This window comes from Camellia sinensis, chromosome 12, assembly GCF_055761805.1.
Source record: "Camellia sinensis isolate YWXY chromosome 12, ASM5576180v1, whole genome shotgun sequence".
NCBI classification, from domain to species: Eukaryota; Viridiplantae; Streptophyta; class Magnoliopsida; order Ericales; family Theaceae; genus Camellia; species Camellia sinensis.
Window position 1 is genome coordinate 88,697,394 of NC_138972.1, and position 18,262 is coordinate 88,715,655.

The 18,262-nt window shown below is 35.3% G+C and overlaps 1 protein-coding gene across 9 annotated transcripts; it reads left to right on the forward strand.

The window, feature by feature from the left end:
- The first annotated feature begins 7,354 nt into the window (after positions 1–7,354).
- Positions 7,355–18,262, forward strand: LOC114281964 (OVARIAN TUMOR DOMAIN-containing deubiquitinating enzyme 12). 9 transcript variants are annotated; one of them, XM_028224730.2, is made up of 13 exons: positions 7,355–7,509; positions 7,648–7,711; positions 10,856–11,244; positions 11,372–11,544; positions 12,926–12,999; positions 13,167–13,221; positions 14,244–14,318; positions 14,454–14,527; positions 14,618–14,666; positions 15,029–15,113; positions 16,849–16,905; positions 17,838–17,938; positions 18,044–18,262. In XM_028224730.2, exons 3-12 carry the CDS (start codon positions 10,920–10,922, stop codon positions 17,903–17,905), a joined length of 1,035 nt encoding a protein of 344 aa, XP_028080531.2. In that variant the 5' UTR covers positions 7,355–7,509; positions 7,648–7,711; positions 10,856–10,919; the 3' UTR covers positions 17,906–17,938; positions 18,044–18,262. The 9 variants fall into 9 exon arrangements, with proteins under 9 accessions (XP_028080531.2, XP_082755308.1, XP_028080464.2 ...); XM_082899182.1 differs by having other exon boundaries at positions 10,884–11,244; positions 18,041–18,262; XM_028224663.2 differs by having other exon boundaries at positions 10,884–11,244.

The following is an 18,262-nucleotide window of genomic DNA, read 5'->3' on the forward strand; positions in this document are numbered from 1 at the left end:
CACCTACGCGCGCCATCCTGCTACCATGTACCTGCGTGCGCCGCTCCTACTACTGTGTACCCGCATACACCGTTCCTGCTACCGTGCACCCTCGTATGTCGTCCTGCTACCGTGCACCTGCGTGCGCCGTTCCTGCTACCGTGCACCCGTATTCACGTTCTTGCTACCGTGTACGCCTCTGTCACTACCGTTCACCGCACGCCTCTTCTACTAACGTGCGCTATGCACGTTGACGTCATCCACATGTTACTGACATCATCTTAGGCCTATTTGTCATCTACAGGTCTATTTTTTGGCTATTTTTGGGCCAACTCAGCTGCTCTCTAGCTATTTTCAACGTTCCAAATTCACTGGGACCAGTTCTACTCTGACACTACTAGGCCCTCTTTGTGACTCACCCAGTTCTACTCCGACACTACTAGGCCCTCTTTGTGACTCATACTTTGATCACTTCATGGATCATTCAGATAGTTATCCTCTCTGCGGTGGATTTTTTTGCTCCTCTGTTAGTCGACATGACTCTTTGATTCAGTTTGCCTCTGCTGCTGTTGCACCTGCCTCGTCTTCCACTTACACTGTTCATGATATTGAAGTTATTATGCAAAAGGTTCTTTCCACTTCTGGTACACCTTCTACTGCTATCTCAGTCACCCCAGGTACTTTTTCATGGTATTTTGATTTGGCTTGTTGCAACCATATGACCTTTGATCTTACACTGTTTTCTTTCACTACATGTCCTTCTAATTTACCTAGCATTCATACTGTTGATGGTTCTCAAATGCATGTTAGTCATGCAGGTCATATTTCTACCTCTAATGTCTCTCTCCCTCACACTTATCTGATCCCTAATCTTATATCTATTGGTCAGCTCTGTGATCTTGGCCTCACTATTCTATTTTCTCCAACTAGTTGTGCTGTGTAGGATCCGAAGACGGGACAAACCTTTAGGATAGGTAGTAGACATGGACGTCTATATGAGCTCATCTACCTTCGCATTCCCTCTTCCTTTCTAATGTTAAGACTGCTGCTTCTACTACTATTAGTTCCCCTCTTACTTTATGGCATTCTCGATTAGGTCATATGTCTTTTGGTCGTTTACACTATCTAGTTTTAAGTGGTCAACTAGGTGATGTTCCAAATGATAAAGTAGACTGTCTATCTTGTCAACTTGCAAAACAGCCTGCCTTGCCATTTACTACTAGTACCTCTATGTCTCATGCACCTTTTGATCTCATACACTCTGATGTTTGGGGGCCATCACTTAATACCACTATGGGGGGATCTAAATACTTCGTTATATTTGTCGATGATTTCACTCGTTTTACCGGGTTATTTCTTATGAAATCTCGCTCTGAGTTACACCAAATATACTATGATTTTTCTCACGTGGTCAAAACTCAATTTTCCTCCAACATCAAAATTTTTCATGTTGATAATGCTCAGGAATACAAAAAAACTCATTCTTTGAAATTCCTTTGTCAAAATGGTACGCTTTCTCATTATTTATGTCCTGGTACCTCCCAACAAAATAGCCGTGCTGAGCACAAATATCGTCATATCCTAGACACTGTTTGTGCTCTTTTAATCTCTTCTTGTTGTCCTGAACGTTTTTGGGGAGAAATTGCTCTCACAGCAGTCTATACTATCAACTGTGTTCCTTCTTCTACCATCAACAATCAAACCCCATATGAGTGTCTGTATGGCACACCTGCTGCCTATACTGGTCTTCGTGTGTTTGGATGTGCTTGTTTTGTTCTTCTTCAACCACATGTGCTTACCAAATTAGAACCTCACGCCCGTTTCTGTTACTTATTAGGGTATGAGATTAAACATAAAGGTTATCGTTGTTGGGATCCTCTTTCTCGTCGTCTTCGTGTCTCTCGTCATGTAGTATTTTGGGAACACAAAATGTTCTCCTCTACATCTAAGTTTTAATTGTCCACTCCTCTTACCACACCATTCTTTACAGATCCCTCTCTTCTGTTTGATAAGCTTGATACAGACACTATTTCTGACATGATAACTCCGGGCCATCCTAAGGATTCTGCTCCGCCTCCTGGTCCTGCTGCTCCACTCTCTAATCCTAAGCCAGCTTCTATACCTGCTCCTACTCCACCTCCTAGTCCTATTATCATTCCTTCTCCTAGTGAGCCTCATACATCTCTTGATTCCACTATATCATCTTCTACACTAGAGGTACCTCTTCGTCATTCTACTCAGGTAACACAACCTTCTGTGCTTCTTCGTGATTTCATTGTTGGTTCCACTGCTTTTTCTTCTCATGAACCTATTTCCTATCGAGAGGCTTGGTCTAACCCTCTTTGGCAGCAAGCTATGAGTAATGAACTGTAGGCTTTAGATAAAACTCATACCTGGGATGTAGTTGACCTTTCACCTGGTAAGAGTGTTGTTAGTTGCAAACAGGTTTACAAGATCAAAACCCACTCTGATGGTTCCATTGAGCATTACAAAGCTCGTCTTGTTGCTTGGGGGTGTAACACCCCAACCCTTCACATGCCATCGATATTGTTCGTTTTGGGTCACGCTCGCACGGATTTGTTCTTCCCAGTGGGTCACCCATCTCAAAACTACTTCAGCTTAAGCACGCTTAACTATGGAGTTCTATTAGGGATTTCACCACTCAAGAAAAGGCCTCGATACTATATAAGGGTCTAGCTTTTCCTTTTATAGCCTAGGAACTCTCCATCCATTCCCGATATGGGACACCGAGACCTTACAATCTACCCCATTTAGGGTTGCACGTCCACGTACAGTAGCCTGCCAGCTCACAAGCCCGCCTACATACACCGAGAGACGCTAGGGCCCACACTCGGTACTCCGGAGAGTTGGCTCTGATACCATTTGTAATGCCTCAACCCTTTATATGTCATCGATATTGTCCGCTTTGGGCCATGCCCGCACGGATTTGTTCTTCCCGGTGGGTCACCTATCCCAGAACTACTTCAGCCTAAGCACACTTAACTAAGGAGTTCTACTAGGGATTTCATCACTCCGGAAAAGGCTTCGATACTATATAAGGGTTCAGGTTTTTACTTTTATAGCCCATAAACTCCCTCTCCATTCTCGACGTGGGATACCGGGACCTTACAATCCACCCCCTTTAGGGCTGCACGTCCCCGTGTAGTAGCTTGCCAGCTCATAAGCCCGTCCACATCCATCCCAGAACTACTTCAGCCTAAACACGCTTAACTAGGGAGTTCTGCTAGGGATTTCACCACTGGGAAAAAGGACTCGATACTATATAAAGATCCAGGTTTTTACTTTTATAGCCCAGGAACTCCCCATCCATTCCTGATGTGGGACACTAGGACCTTACAGGGGATTTACTCAAGAATATGGGATTGATTACGAGGAAACATTTGCTCATGTTGCTCATCTTACTTCAGTTTGCAACCTACTTGTCGTTGCTGCTGCTCGTCATTGGAGTCTTTGTCAAATGGATCTTAAGAACACCTTTCTCAATGGCGATCTCACTGAGGAAGTTTATATACAGTATCCTCCTAGTTCCTCCGTTCTGTCTACCAAGGTCTGTAAACTTCGCCGTGCTTTGTATGGTTTAAAACAAGCTCCCCGTGTCTGGTTTGCCAAGTTCAGTTTTACCATTAGTGACTTTGGATTCTTTTCCAATGCCTATGATTCTGCTTTGTTTATACGCAAGACAGAGCGTGGTGTTATTCTTTTTCTTCTCTATGTTGATGATATGATCATCACCATAGATGACACAATGGATATCTCTAGTCTCAAACAGTTCCTCAGTCGCTAGTTTGAGATGAAAGATTTAGGTTTGCTTAGTTATTTTCTCGGCTTGGAAATTTCTCATGATCCTTTTGGTTACTTTCTCACCTAGGCCAAGTATACCTTTGATCTCTTGGCTCATGCTAGTCTTACCGATTGCATGACTGCTCCTACCCTATTTGATCCTCAGACTCGTCTCACACCTCTTGACGGTCACCTGTTGTCTGATGCTACCTTATATCATCAGCTAGTTGGCAGTCTTGTTTATCTCACAGTTACTTGTCCAGACATTGTCTATGTTGTTCACATTGTCAGTCAGTTCATGGCTGCTCCTCGCTCTTCGCACTATGATGCTTTGGTTCGCATTTTGCGCTATCTGAAAGGAACTATGTTTCATGGTCTTCACTACTCAGCACACTCATCTCTACAGTTACAAGCATTTTTTGATGCAGATTGGGTAGGAGATGCTACTAATCGCTGTTCTACTACAGGATTTTGCTTCTTCTTGGGTGACTCTCTCATTGTCTGGCGTAGCAAGAAGTAAACTCTTATTGCTCATTCTAGTATTGAGGCTGAGTATCGTGCTCTTGCTAACACTACTCAGGAGCTTATGTGGCTTCGCTGGCTTCTTTCTGATATGGGGGTTTCTCATTCTATTGCGATTAACCTCTATTGTGATAATCAGAGTGCTATTCAGATTGCCAATAATGATGTCTTCCATGATCGCACAAAGCATATTGAGATTGATTGTCACTTCATACGACAGCATGTTACTAGTGGCACTGTTCGTCTTATCTTTGTTATCTCTGTCGATCAGATAGTTGACATCTTCACCAAGGCTCATCCTCCTGGTCATTTCATTGATCTAGTTTCCAAACTCAAGTTGGTTGATGCTTACCCACCTTAAGTTTGAAGGGGGCTATTAATGTATATTATATTATACTTTTTAATTTGTATCTCTACATCTATCTCCTTATATCTCTATCTTCTTTTATACTTATCTAGGTTTCTTCTATTGTATTCATTCATTCAATTCAATATAATACAGATACACAATTTTCCCTTTATTTCAACCATTAAAATTAAGTGTTATATAAATTAAAATTTTAAGAAATCAAAATATAATTATACCATTGCCAAACTTATAAAATAAATAAAATATGATACACAAATAATCAGTAGCAAAATGCTAATCACACCAAGTCATGTGATGTGGTGTTGTTTGGGAACTTCTGAAGTTCCAAAATCATTTTTTTTGTCTTCAGAGTTTTTTTTTTTCTTCCCTTTGAAAATTATGTTTATATTTTTTACTTTGTCTAAATAAATTTTAAATATATATTATTTTTATTTTTTTTTTGAACTTTTTATATTTTTAAATTACCATTCCTCATATATATTTTCTAGTATAATTTAAAGGCTTACTTTTTTTTGAAAAAAATAATTAACTATGGACGACAAATAAGCTAATAGGAAAGCCACCAAAGACCCACCCATGATCCCATCCAATGCCATTAAAATTGTTAATTTTATCAGTAATACTGTAACATTTAAAATTTTTTATCTCAATTTTTATAACATCAATATACAATTTATTTTAGCGGTGAGTTTATCTTATATTCACATCTTAATATGAGAAAATTTAAGAAGCCTATTGAGTTCATTACAGATTTCGTTTCGATAATTTAAACTATTTATTTTGTAAGACCCTCAATATAAATTAGAAAAATACTCATGACCCTAAGAAATTTACTAAAATTTCGATCAAATGTTTCACATGGTTGTGGACCACACGCATGTCCTACACCCATGTGAAACATTTGGTATAAATGGTAGTAAATTTCTTGTCTTTAGCATTGTTGTGTAAATTATTCATGAAAAAAATTAAATTAATTCGATAATCATAATATTTTTATTTTATCGCACTTATTTCTAAAAAAAATGAATGGTCTATTTTAAAAAATATACCCATAGTAAATTTTTCAAAAGGCAAATGTAATAAAATAAAAAATATTTCAAAATAAATTATTCGAATTATCGAAACAAAACTCATGATGAGTCTTACAAGTCGCTCAAATTATCATATCATATTAAAATATAAACATGAGATCAATCCAACCTTTTATTTTGCTAGTAATATTACAAATTCATATTTAACTACATATAAATTATTTAAAATTATTATCTTACTATTCAAATTTATTCTACACATAAATTACATGGTATAGATTCAATTTCAATCTCATAATTTTAATTCAGAATAATGTAAATGAGGTTGATAGCATTATTCTTATTTTGTATATAAACCGAGTGGTGATATTAGCACCCCATAAATTATTTTAGACCCTCCATTTCGTTGGAACCCCACTTATAAATTTTAAAACCCTTAAAATTTACTTTCTCTCTCCAAATAATACCAAAATTATCCTTAAATATTCCACCCAGTGAATACACATCCCCCACACCCCCACACCACCAAAAAGACCACACCCCCACATCACCAAAAAAACTTCCCTTCTAAAAAATCCTAACAAAACACACTAAGAAGAAGAAAAGTCTCATCATTTTCAAAATCCACGAAAAAAAAGAAGAAGAAGAAGAAGAAGAATACTGCCTCTGCCGATTTAACCACCTTCCCGTCTAATATTTTTCATTATTCTCAAATCCAAACTCTTGATTTGAGCCGCAATAATCTTTCAATGGATGTTTTAATACAAAACTTGTTTATGATTGTCACCAACCTTACTTATCTTAACCTATCATAAAATCACTTCTCGAAGATTAAAATCTCTTATTCCCAATTCTTAAAACGGTTCAGTTCTTTGAGTTTTCTTCATTCGGGAGTCATCCCATATCACAAAAAGTTCAAAATCAATGCTCGATTATCGGTTCCCAAACAAATAAACAATGTTTGAGCTTGTGTTCCCGAATTTCGGTCATATGTTCGGGAGTTCAGCCCCCGAAAAAATAACAAATATATTTTATTATTTTTTGTCATTTTTTTTTCAAGATACTTACTATTATAAGGTCAATGTCCTCTGCGCTAAAAATAATATCAAAGTTATGAATCTCCTTTAAACTTTTATTGTTGTACTCCTCTCGTTTTATAGAGTTTTCATTGCCAGAAAAAATTTTACTCATTGTCATAGTCGAAAAAGTGTAAGTAATTAAATAATTGCCACCGTTATCGTCAGAATATTTCCGCTAAAGGATTTTTAAGATTTTGAGGGTGAATAGATTTTAAAGGTGGAATTTAGGAAAGATAGATGGGTGGTAATGGAGGTGAGTACTCTCATAAATCTTAATTCATAATATAATGGGTGTATAGATTTAATTATAAGATAGGGTATCTCAAAATTAATAATTTCTTTTATAGTAATTTTATTTAAAATTATTATAATAATAAAAAAAATTAAAAATTAAAAATAAAAATACTTCCTACCTCCACTGGGGGTCGACCCCAGTGAGATGTCACTTCGGAATTGGCCCAAAAAAAACAATTTTTTTTTTTTTTTTTTATGTTTTCAGCGAATAGAGGTCACCACCTCACTGGGGGCGACCCCCACTGGGTGTATATATCAGCGTTGAAATTAAAAAATCTAAAATAATTTATGATGGGCATATACAGCACTCATATAAACCCTACAAAATTCTCAGTACAACTCAATTGTGAGAGTGGATGTGGGACCACAACTTTGTAAATTTTGTAACCGTAGCCGCATCAGTGTAATCCAATACCAGACCAAAACAAACAAGGTACTCTCAGCAAAAGCCAGCCCTCTCTGATCACAATAATCTTCCCTTTGTATCGCCTCAAATGCGCCTTCTTGCTTTACATGCATTTGTATCACTACTTTTTAACCGCTATAAATGCACTCTATGTTTTCTATATAGATTATCTTCGATTACCGATCACAGGGGAAAACAGTTGATCCATATCATTCGATCGTAATCTAAGGTGAGTTATTACAATGTTCCATTGTTTCATTGTTCAATCTCTCTCTCTCTCTTTTGTTTGATGCATTTTTCAATCAAATCGTTCGAAAACCCTGTATGTATATGTATATGTATATGTATATGTATATGTGTGTGTGTATGTATTAGAAGAAGTAGTGGAGAGCCTCTCAATTCTCGAGCCTTTTCTCCTTCTATCCCCAATGGTGGATTATGAATTTTTGATCACGGTTCTAAATTTTTTGGGTTTTGTTTAGTGGACTTGAAAGATTAGAATTTACTACATTATTGGATTCGCTGAAAGATCAGTCAATTACTAATTTTGGATTATTTATTTATTTATTGATATTTAGTTTCATCATAATGTAACATAGATTTTTACGTGCATGAAGTTGGGGAAATTAAAACCATGAAACGAATTTATTTTGAAATCGCAGGATTGGCGCGGCGATTGTTTTTGCCTAGAAGGAGTGAATAGCCCGAACTCAAAATTCTTATGAACCAATTTTAATTTACCTGTGATGTTTTAGTTCAAATTCAATGTTCAATAGTGATCAAGAGATGCAATCCACGGAAAATATAAAGAACAAGCGTGCTTACAATTTTACGCGGAAACCTAAAGGAGAACATTTCCTGAGGATAAAAAACAAGATCCCAACAATCCAAAAATTTGTTGAAGGACTTTAGACGCTAGGAATTACTATTTACTACCCTTATCCGATATACCTAACTCTAAAAACCTTCATCAACATTCCACGAGCTTGATCTCGACTTGGCGGATTTCTATAAAATTGAGGATCCATGTCATCAAGGAATTTTTAATACCATATCATTTTGTAATCAACTATTTAGAGCTGCATTAAATTGGCTCTTTTTTTGTATGTGTCAAATGTTCCCCATTGTCAAGTGGAGCAAACAAGGATTTATTTCATCATTAGTACGACAATTTTAAATTGTTAAATAATGCAATTTATCCTCTGCTAAGGATATCAAATTGTAGATGGGAAAGAAACAAAAAATGTTTTGTCCTCATTTATTTAGGATCAAATGAGGAGAAAATGTGATAAACATAGTATGAATCCTAATATAATTGGAGGGTGGGATAATAGAATTCTAGCATGAAGATTGATGTAGTTCAAGTAGCTAACAATTGGTCAATCTACAATCAAACTAACATAACAGTAATAAAATCTCCTTGCACTATACAAAAGATTAGTATTTGCTAGATTTCATGTGTTGATTGGAAGGATATCTAGAGAATCCTCAAAGTGGGTTGTGGTGAAATTAATTGACACTTATTAAGGGTGAATATATTAATCTGTCCAAGCTTTATGTTTGATTGCTTGTTGAATTTCATCATCCAACAACAACAAAAAATGTACAGTTTCCTTTTTTGTGCACTCTTAGAATGTAAATAATTATTAGAATTAAATAGTAATACCGGATTGACATGCATGCTTAATTGCTAAGCACTCGATGTTATTTGACCTCTAAGGAATTAAGATAGAGACACTCCAAAAAAGGTGTGTCTATAATTTTGCACCACAGTTTCCTTTTTTTGTGCACTCTTAGAATGTAAATAATTATTAGAATTAAATAGATATATTGGATTGACATGCATGCTTAATTGCTAACTGCTCAATGTTATTTGACCTCTAATTAATTAAGATAGAGACACTCCGAAAAAGGTGTGTCTATAGTTTTGTACCAATTAAGATCTTTTAACTTTCCGATACTTATATAATCTAGCTGACTTCTAGGCTTTAATACGCAGGCTTTGACTTTTTTTAAGAAGGTAAATATTTCATTGAGACTGCCGAAAAGTCTTTAATCTGTGTACACCAGGGGTATAGAAAAAGACTAGGATTCCGCTATACAACATCTACATAAGATAGATTCCTATGAAGTCAATAAAAGTGAAAGATGATTCTCAATTTTTTCCTTCAATCCAAAAATGGAAGCTATGTAAATGAGCTAATTCGAGTCCCAAATCAACTTCCTCGAATGTTCTTCTATTTCTTTCCCTTTGAATAGTCCGCAAGAAGCCACTTTCCGTGTATTTTGAATCTTCTTGGAGTGACATCCAACCCAGCTTTCATAAAATTGAACGACTGTATCTGGTATCACCCAACAAACTTTGAAAATAGAAAAGAGAAAATTCCAAAGTTCTGTACCACCTCACAATGCCAAAAAAAATAAAATAATAATTCATGGACTCCTTGTCCTTCTTGAAGATACAACATCTATTAGGAAACATCTTCCTTCCCTTTTCCAAATTATCAATAGTCCATACAAAAACGGTCACCTTCATGGGGACCCTCATAATCAGAATGTACCGTAGAAAATTAGCTTAAGAATTTCTTGGAAGAAGGTTATAAAATGATTTGACTGAAAATCTTCTCTTATCACATGGAGTTTTGTCAATTTTGTAAATTAATGGATTTTGTGTTTCCATACATTTGAAGGCAGTGGTTTGATGATGTGAAACAAAACATAAACATGCCAAACATTATTATTGTGATAATTGTAGTTGAGTCATTCTACTTGGTTTGGTTTAGGTTTATTTTTTTGAGATCGATGCGTGTGGCAGTGCAATGCATTTGTGCTATTTTTTTTCTTCAGAATATCCCTAAATTGAATTGAGTTTCCAAAAGTTTCGGTTTTTATTTTATTTTACTGGGGTTATGTGTTAATGCATATTTTTATGTTTCCATGATGCATAATCAAGCTCTAATTCATTTATATGCATAAAGATCACTACAAATTTTTTGCCCAGAATGAATTAAAAGGAAGAAAATCAGGATTGAGCCTATGTTATTATCAGGTTGTCCTTTTCCTTTATAACCTCAACTTAATTTGATGGTTTAGTTATCTCCCAAATATTTCTGTATTTAATTAATTTTTGATTTAATGAATTTCTGAATGTGGAAAGCATGGCTTGGCTTGGCTTGACTTTCTTCAAAAATTGAATTGTCTCATTTTTGTGAAAAATCCATGAGAAGAAAGTTTTCTGTGGATTTTTAGATTAGCTGGTTAATCTTTTCACTCTTTAGTGTTGAAAAGAAGCTGTATGTGGTGTCATTCTTTAACCAAACCACGTTATGTGTTTTTCCTAATAACTGAGAATCTTCTGGTCATTATTGGGAAGGTATTTTGACTAATGTTGGGTGGAGCAGGCACCAAATTTGAATTAAAGATCATAGACATCGCAAATGATTACACACGAGCAAGATCCTGATGTTGTCCGGTGGGGTCTTCAGCTTTTTGATGGTGATCCATATTCAAACTATGGGTATGGTGGCAATGTCACACAAAACAATGCAGATTACTCTCACGATCCAGATTTCAAAGAACAATATGGTATTGGCTGTAGCAATGTAGAGAATGTCGAGTTAATCGCATGTGCCCTTCAAGAAGAACTATCACAACTGTCTGTTGCAGAGGCACCTGGATCCTCTCATGAAGGCTTAGAGCATTTGCAAGCTTCTGGTTACTCACAAGATTGGCTTGGTCAGCCTATGGAAAACTATAGTTATGGTATTGGCAAAACTTAATGCCAGTTTTATTTTCTGATTCGATCAAAAAAAGTTTTATTTTCTGATTGGTTTGGTGATTTGATTTTCTTGCTTGAGTCTATTCTTCTGATTTATATCATTGCTTATAGGACATCATGATGGCCATGAAAAGGTAGATGATATGGGACCTTCTAGTTCAGGTTCTAGCCCAGGAGTAAACTCAAATGATGGGGAAGAATGGTCATATTTACTAGAGGTCACTGACGAGTATGCTCTTGATGGTGAAATGGGCAAAAGGTTGAATCAGATGGTTCCTATTCCCGTAAGTATGGCATATGTGGAGCACCATTTATGACTTCATTCAGTGATGTGTGATGCATATTATTTTTCAATCGTCAGATTCTTTTAGCCTGTTTACCTTTTGAATATCTCCTACTCTTTTTTTTTTTTTTATAGGTTAGTTAGGAAGACTTGAACTTGAGTCTCTTTTTGCAAAGTCCCCTAGGGGACTTTTGAAGGCTTCCTACTCTTGTTTTTCATACACTGTACTTATTTTGATACTTAAGAGTCAGCATTTCATATTACAGTGGAAAAGTTAATCAATGTTGCTCCGTTTTAGAATGGTGAATTTAGAATGTTAAATTTCTTGCTTTCTGTATTTAACACCTGAGGTAGAGCCTCCTGCATAATCTGAATTTACAGTTTTTCTAGGTGCGGCATGGAGGGTAGACCTGTGTGATGGTTGACTGAGGTTTATCATTATATATGCTCACTTCTACCCTTTTTGAAGGTGTTAAGAGTCAATACTGCCTCAATAACAATAATATTCACTCTTGTTATGTGTTTTGATTTTGTTTTCTGATTTCATTGGAAAAATTTGTTTGGCAAATTGTTTCCGAGAAACTTTTCAATAACAACCCACTTTTGTTTCTGAACATACGGAAATGAAAACAAAAATAAAAATGACAAATTTTTGTATTTTCCATTTAAAAAAAAACGAAAAACAAAAAACAAAAACACAACCAAACAGAGTGATTTAGGGCTCATTTAGCAACATGATAAATAAGCAGCTTATTGGTTTATTTGGATCACATCACTTCTCTACTTTTTTGCATGTCTTTTCATAATAAGCAAAAAAGCTAGCTTATAACCCATACGCAAAACAACCCTTTGTTTTTCATATATTTTCTATGAAATTAAATGTGACATTTGTCTCTACCATTGTTTCGTGTGTTTCTGGTTATGTAGGAGGTTGCAGTTTGGGAGTATCCAAACTTTTTATTGCATAGAAGAAAGAAAAGTTGGTATTGCTTAATTCTTAAGTTAATTCAGGCATGTGTGCCAATCTGTACTATCATAAATTATAGATGATCACATAATGATTAAAAATCTAGGATTCTGCATTAAAATTACAACTAGCATGCTTCATATTTTAATTATAATGTTAGAACAAGATTTGTACTGGGAATGTTCTTTATTAGGAAAAATTTTCAGCCTCTTTACTTATCTATTGTCCCTGCAACTTACGCTTGCAATCACTGTATAGCGAAGAGATGTGCACCTAATGCGATGAGATGGTTTATGGTGATTCTCTACTAATTTGTCTTATGTGCTTCTATCTGCTTTGGTTTCTTGACTTTGGGATCCCAAACCCAAAGTTGGATTTTCTATAAACTCCTTTGTCTGTCACTGAATTTGCGCAGCATGTCCCTAGAACTAATGGAGAAATACCTTCTGTTGATAAAGCAACTTTAGACCATCAACGACTATTGGACAGGTACTGTGCATTTTTCTTGGGAAAGGGATATATGCAAATTCATGTCTTTAGCCTTTTGTGGTTGTGGGTTCTTAAAATCCCCTCCCCCCCCGCCCCCCCCCCCCCCCCCCCCCCCCCCCCCCCCGCCAATTCAGTTTTTGATGCTGGAAATATCTGTCCTTTAACAGGTTGCAGTTATATCAGTTGGTAGAGTTTAAGGTTAAAGGAGATGGAAATTGTCAGGTTAGTTGCTTATTACACACTGCACCTGCTCTAATGTGCCTCAGGTCCCATTTGTTTGTGATGCCTTCTGCATGCGATTACAGAAGCCTATCTTTTGATTAGCAGTTACCGCAAAAGTGGATTTCTTGAGCCACACGTAATTTTTTAAAGATGATTTGGTTTTCCCTTTAGTTTCTTTCCTTCCCCCCCTTCTTTCCATGAGACAAGCATACTATCAGTTAAGCTAAGCTATAGCTGTCAGTTATTTTTTTGCTTTCCTTTGTGCAAGTCTCTCACTTCGAAATAAGACTCGGCTGTTGATTTCTACATCATTTCTTTTCTTTGCTTCTATGTTTTATAAATAATCCACCCAGTTCTCTCTTTGTTTCTCTCTCTCCTGCTTTTATACAGAAAACCTCCATTATCCTCTGATACCCTTTTCTTTCCCTGAACCTGGAGGCAGTTTTCTTAATTTTTATTTTTGTTTTCCTGCCCAACTGAAATTTGGGAAAATGTTTTAAAGTTAAAAGATATTCATTTGAAAGAAATTCAAACAGCTGTTACCCATAATAGCATGAGTTAATAATAAGCAATAAGGTATTTACACTGCCTTTCGGCTTTGAGGTGGTTTTTGCTCTCTTTTTGGTTTATAAATGACTTAATTTTCAAGTTGCTTCAGTTATCAGAAAAAAAAATTGGAGCATTTTGTTTTCATTCTTTCAATACTTTTGCTATTTTATTCTTTGTTATATTTATTTTGGATGCTTTTCTGGCCTCTCCATTCTGTATTTTATTTCGTATTCACAGTCACATTAGAGTTGATAATGATGGACTATATAATTGAATTTAGTTAATTTTGAATATTGTACTTTTCAGAAGATATTAGTTGTGTTTACATGGCGTATGGTTTTTAGTTTACTCCTACTGATTTGATATGTTAACTGTGGTGCTTAACATTGGAAAACTGCTTGACTATCATTGAGTGTGGTGCTTAACATTGACAACTCATTTTATTTCTCACTATTCTCATATTTTTTTCCCAGTTCCGTTCTCTATCAGATCAGTTTTATCGCACTCCTGTGCACCACAAATTTGTGAGACAGCAAATTGTAAATCAGGTTGGTAATTAGTCATTCATTATAGCAGTATTAGCATATCAGTTTGCGGTTATAATTTAGAATACTCAACATAATTATTGTGTTCTTCACCTGTACCGTGTTGTCACTTGTGTGGCAATTTTTTTTGTTTGTCAGCTTAATTCTTGCCGAGATATTTATGAGGGATATGTCCCCATGGCTTATAGTGACTATTTGAAGAAGATATCAAGGTACTTTTTACTCCTTTTCATTGATTTGATCATTTACTTTTTGCTGGGTATCAATTGACAATTCTTTTGTGATCATGTGACCGAAATTAGGGGTGGTGAATGGGGTGATCATGTCACTTTGCAGGCTGCTGCAGATTTGGTATGGTTCCGCAACTTTATCTTTTGTGTTCTTTTAATTATTTATACAGATTTGTTGGTATTTTTATGTAGTCTTTACAACTATAGCAAGGTCTCAAACTCAGGTGGTCTAATGTTTTCAGTGGCATGTTAAATGTTTTATGCGTTTTATATATATTGTATTCATAAGTGAAAGGTGAGTTTTAGGTTTCAACCTCTAAAAATTTCAGCAATAAATAAAAGATAAAATTTGAAGTAGGACAGAATGTTTGCAATTAATAGTGTGGATTGGAATAGTGTTTACACTAATATGCTACCTAGTTGTGTACAAAATCTACGCAAACCCATATCATCATGTTCTGGCATGTTTGTGATTTGTTGCAGTATGGTGTGAAGATATTTGTCATAACATCATTTGAGGACACCTGCTACATTGAGATTCTTCCAAATGTACAAAAATCAAAACGAGGTACCATTTTCTGAGTTCTGTTTCTTAATGTTCAAAGTTGTTTCAATTTGAGAATTCAATGGGGTGCCTAATATCTTTTGCTTGGTTTAACCATTGTCTGTTGTTTATATTGCAAGTAAGTTAAGTGATACCATTGTTATCCCTTTTTTTAAGGCATTGATAATAATAGTTTATATCATGCTATGTCTAATGTGATGTCTGGGGGATTGTAAAAAATGTGAAAGCAAGTTTGATTGTATGGGCATGGCTTCTTTTTTTTTTTTTTTGATGGTGCAAAAGTATGCAAAAAATTTGGTGGACATGGCTCTGAATTCTTATATTGGCTTTGGTTTAGAATGTTTGCTATGAATAAAATTATAAATGAAGAACGTATGCAGGTCTTGCTTTTTGATGAGTGAATTTCATTAATGAGTGCCAAAGGGAGTGCTGCCCATACACATCAGTTCTAAAAGGGAGATTCTTAGCCCAAAACTAAGGCACATGGCTGTTAAACTATCTACAAAGATGTCTCCTAAAAAGTTAATGGATGGGTAGAGGAAAGAATTAGTAACTCTAAGTTCACCTTCTCTTTAAAACGAAGGCAATAAAAATAAGAAAATAGAAGTAATGAAAGGGAGAACAAATAATATTGTTCCTGATTACCTTCTTTTCCAATTATATCGTTATTACAGAAATCTGAAGCCACAGTTACACACTATAATCAATATTGCCTCTATAAACAGTCCAATCAACTAAGATTCTTTTTATTTCTTCAAAAATAACTGGTTTCCTAAATGAGCAAATTTTCTTTTATTCCTTTTAATGTACCAATGTTGTAAACTTGTCAGGAACCATTTTTATTTCTACTCTATCCTTTCCCATAACACTCCCATCTACTCATACTGATTAAAATCACATGCTGCTCAAGAATCCCTGTATCTACTCCAAATTTGAAGGTTGTTTCATTCTTGACTAACCATGCAATTATGTGAAGGTTATTGTAGTTTAGAAGCCTGTAGAAATTAGAGTTTCCATGGCTTGGTTTGATTTACACTATATTTGGTGGCTCTGTATTGCTTGGAGACTAGTCCTTCTTGACTTCGATCATGGATTTATTTTCTGGCCTTTTTCTAGACAATTTGTATCCGTGTAGGTGCGCACATGTGGATTTATTTGCTGGCCTCTGTCTCTGTCTTTGTCTCTCTCTGTCTCTGTCTCTGTCTCTCTTTGTCTCTCTTTCTCTAGGATGTAGTCATTTTAAAGAGCCTTTTGTTCTTTCTACTTTTGGTTAAGATAACAACAGTAATGTTTTGTCTTTTAATTGCAAACAATGTATTGGGATCTCTTACTTTTAATGTTTTGCGAGTTTTAGTTGCTTCTCTTAATCTCAGAGGTTCTCAAAAGGAAAATGGTAGGTCTATTATTTAATTTTTCAGTTTTTATTAAGCAAGGGATTCTTAATAAACACATGTATACATACACAAATATATATATATATATACTAGCGCTGCGTGCACACCTGATAGGTGTGCTGTTAAAACTGCAAGAAGTTACATTTTTATTTGAATTTGATCGGGGTAGTTAGGCATGAAGTTATAGACTGTTACATTAGGGTATTTTTGGGAAAACAAAAAAATGTGATAGTGTCTGCTCCAACTTAGGTGTAGGCTTTATATAATACTATAGATATATATGTATAGATATATTATATATATGATATGTTCTATTGTTATAATGTGGATATTGTTTTTTGCAGTTATTTTCTTGAGCTTTTGGGCAGAAGTGCACTACAACTCAATATATCCGGAAGGGGGTAAACATCCGAATCTTTCATATTCTAACATTGTTCATTCCATATGCTTATGCTCGTATAGAAGGGGACAAAATTGACTGTAATTTAACTTCCTGCTACATGGTGTTTGTTTCCAAATAACTAACATGATAACATGTTAGGAACAAACTCAAGTGTATCTTTTGGATTATTTAGGGTAATATGTTTGCAATGAAGAGTGAAGAAAAGGGTAAAAGAATGTAGATGGAAACCTAGATGAAGAAGAGATGAATGGTATTAGAGAAGGAATGAGACGATTAATTGTTTTTCTGAAACTCCTATTGTAAGCAACCCACTAGATTTAGTAAGAAGTCATTTGGCTTTATAAGAGGAATGAATGTGCAGCTGTTACAAATATGCGAACACTTAAGAAAGCACAGTGAATTTCATTACTACTAGTGAAGTACACTAAATTTTATATTCTTATTTAAATACTGTGTTCCTTATAATAGAAAGAAGTTGATGTACTTTGCCGCCCCTTCTTGGGCTTGGATAGAGTAACTCAGCAAATAAGAAAAGTAGCAAGGGGTGGAAATCTTGTAAAAGTAAAAATCGAAAACAATGTTGGAACGGTATAAATTTTGAATAACCATTGAACATCTAAATCGGAATTTGTCTGCTAATTAATATAATAGTAAAAGATGCTAAAATTGTGCATCATGCCTCAAGAGGACATGCTAAAATTGCCTTATCAAATCAGCAATGATGAAGACTTCTCTATTCTCAAAGTAATTTCGATGTGCTAATTTAGAGTTGGGAAATTATTATAGAACTATTATGTGCTGAATATTCAATTTCCTTGACCCCTTCAGATTCTTGTTAAACCACATTATGTAATTACCATTGGCACTGAGATTATTATTTTGTGGATTCGGAATATAATTCTGCTCTTATACGTTTCGGTCATACTCCAGAGGTGCCTGCAATTGAGACCAAGAAGAAGAAAAGGCGGCAGGCTTTTCGACTTAAATATTTGGAATAATCACCAGATGAATAAAATTGACAGCTCAGTAAGGTTCATTTGTGTCTCTAACCTTGTTTATCATGTTTCTTTGCAAATAAGTTTCAACTATCCTATTACTATGTTTTCAGTTTTTTTTTTTTTCTTTCCTCATAGCAGATTACAAGGACAGATGCTATAGTGGGCACAATTTTCACTTGCTTTTCTCAGAAATGTTCTACCAAAATAATTGTTCCTAGCTTGACATTTACTTCTTTTCCTGCAGAAATCCACTTGTTGGAATATTGATGTTTACAAAAATAGTTGATTTCACCGTACTTTTTCTAATATGGATGTTTTTAGATCTCCTTGAGATGATAAAATTGAAGATTTTGAACA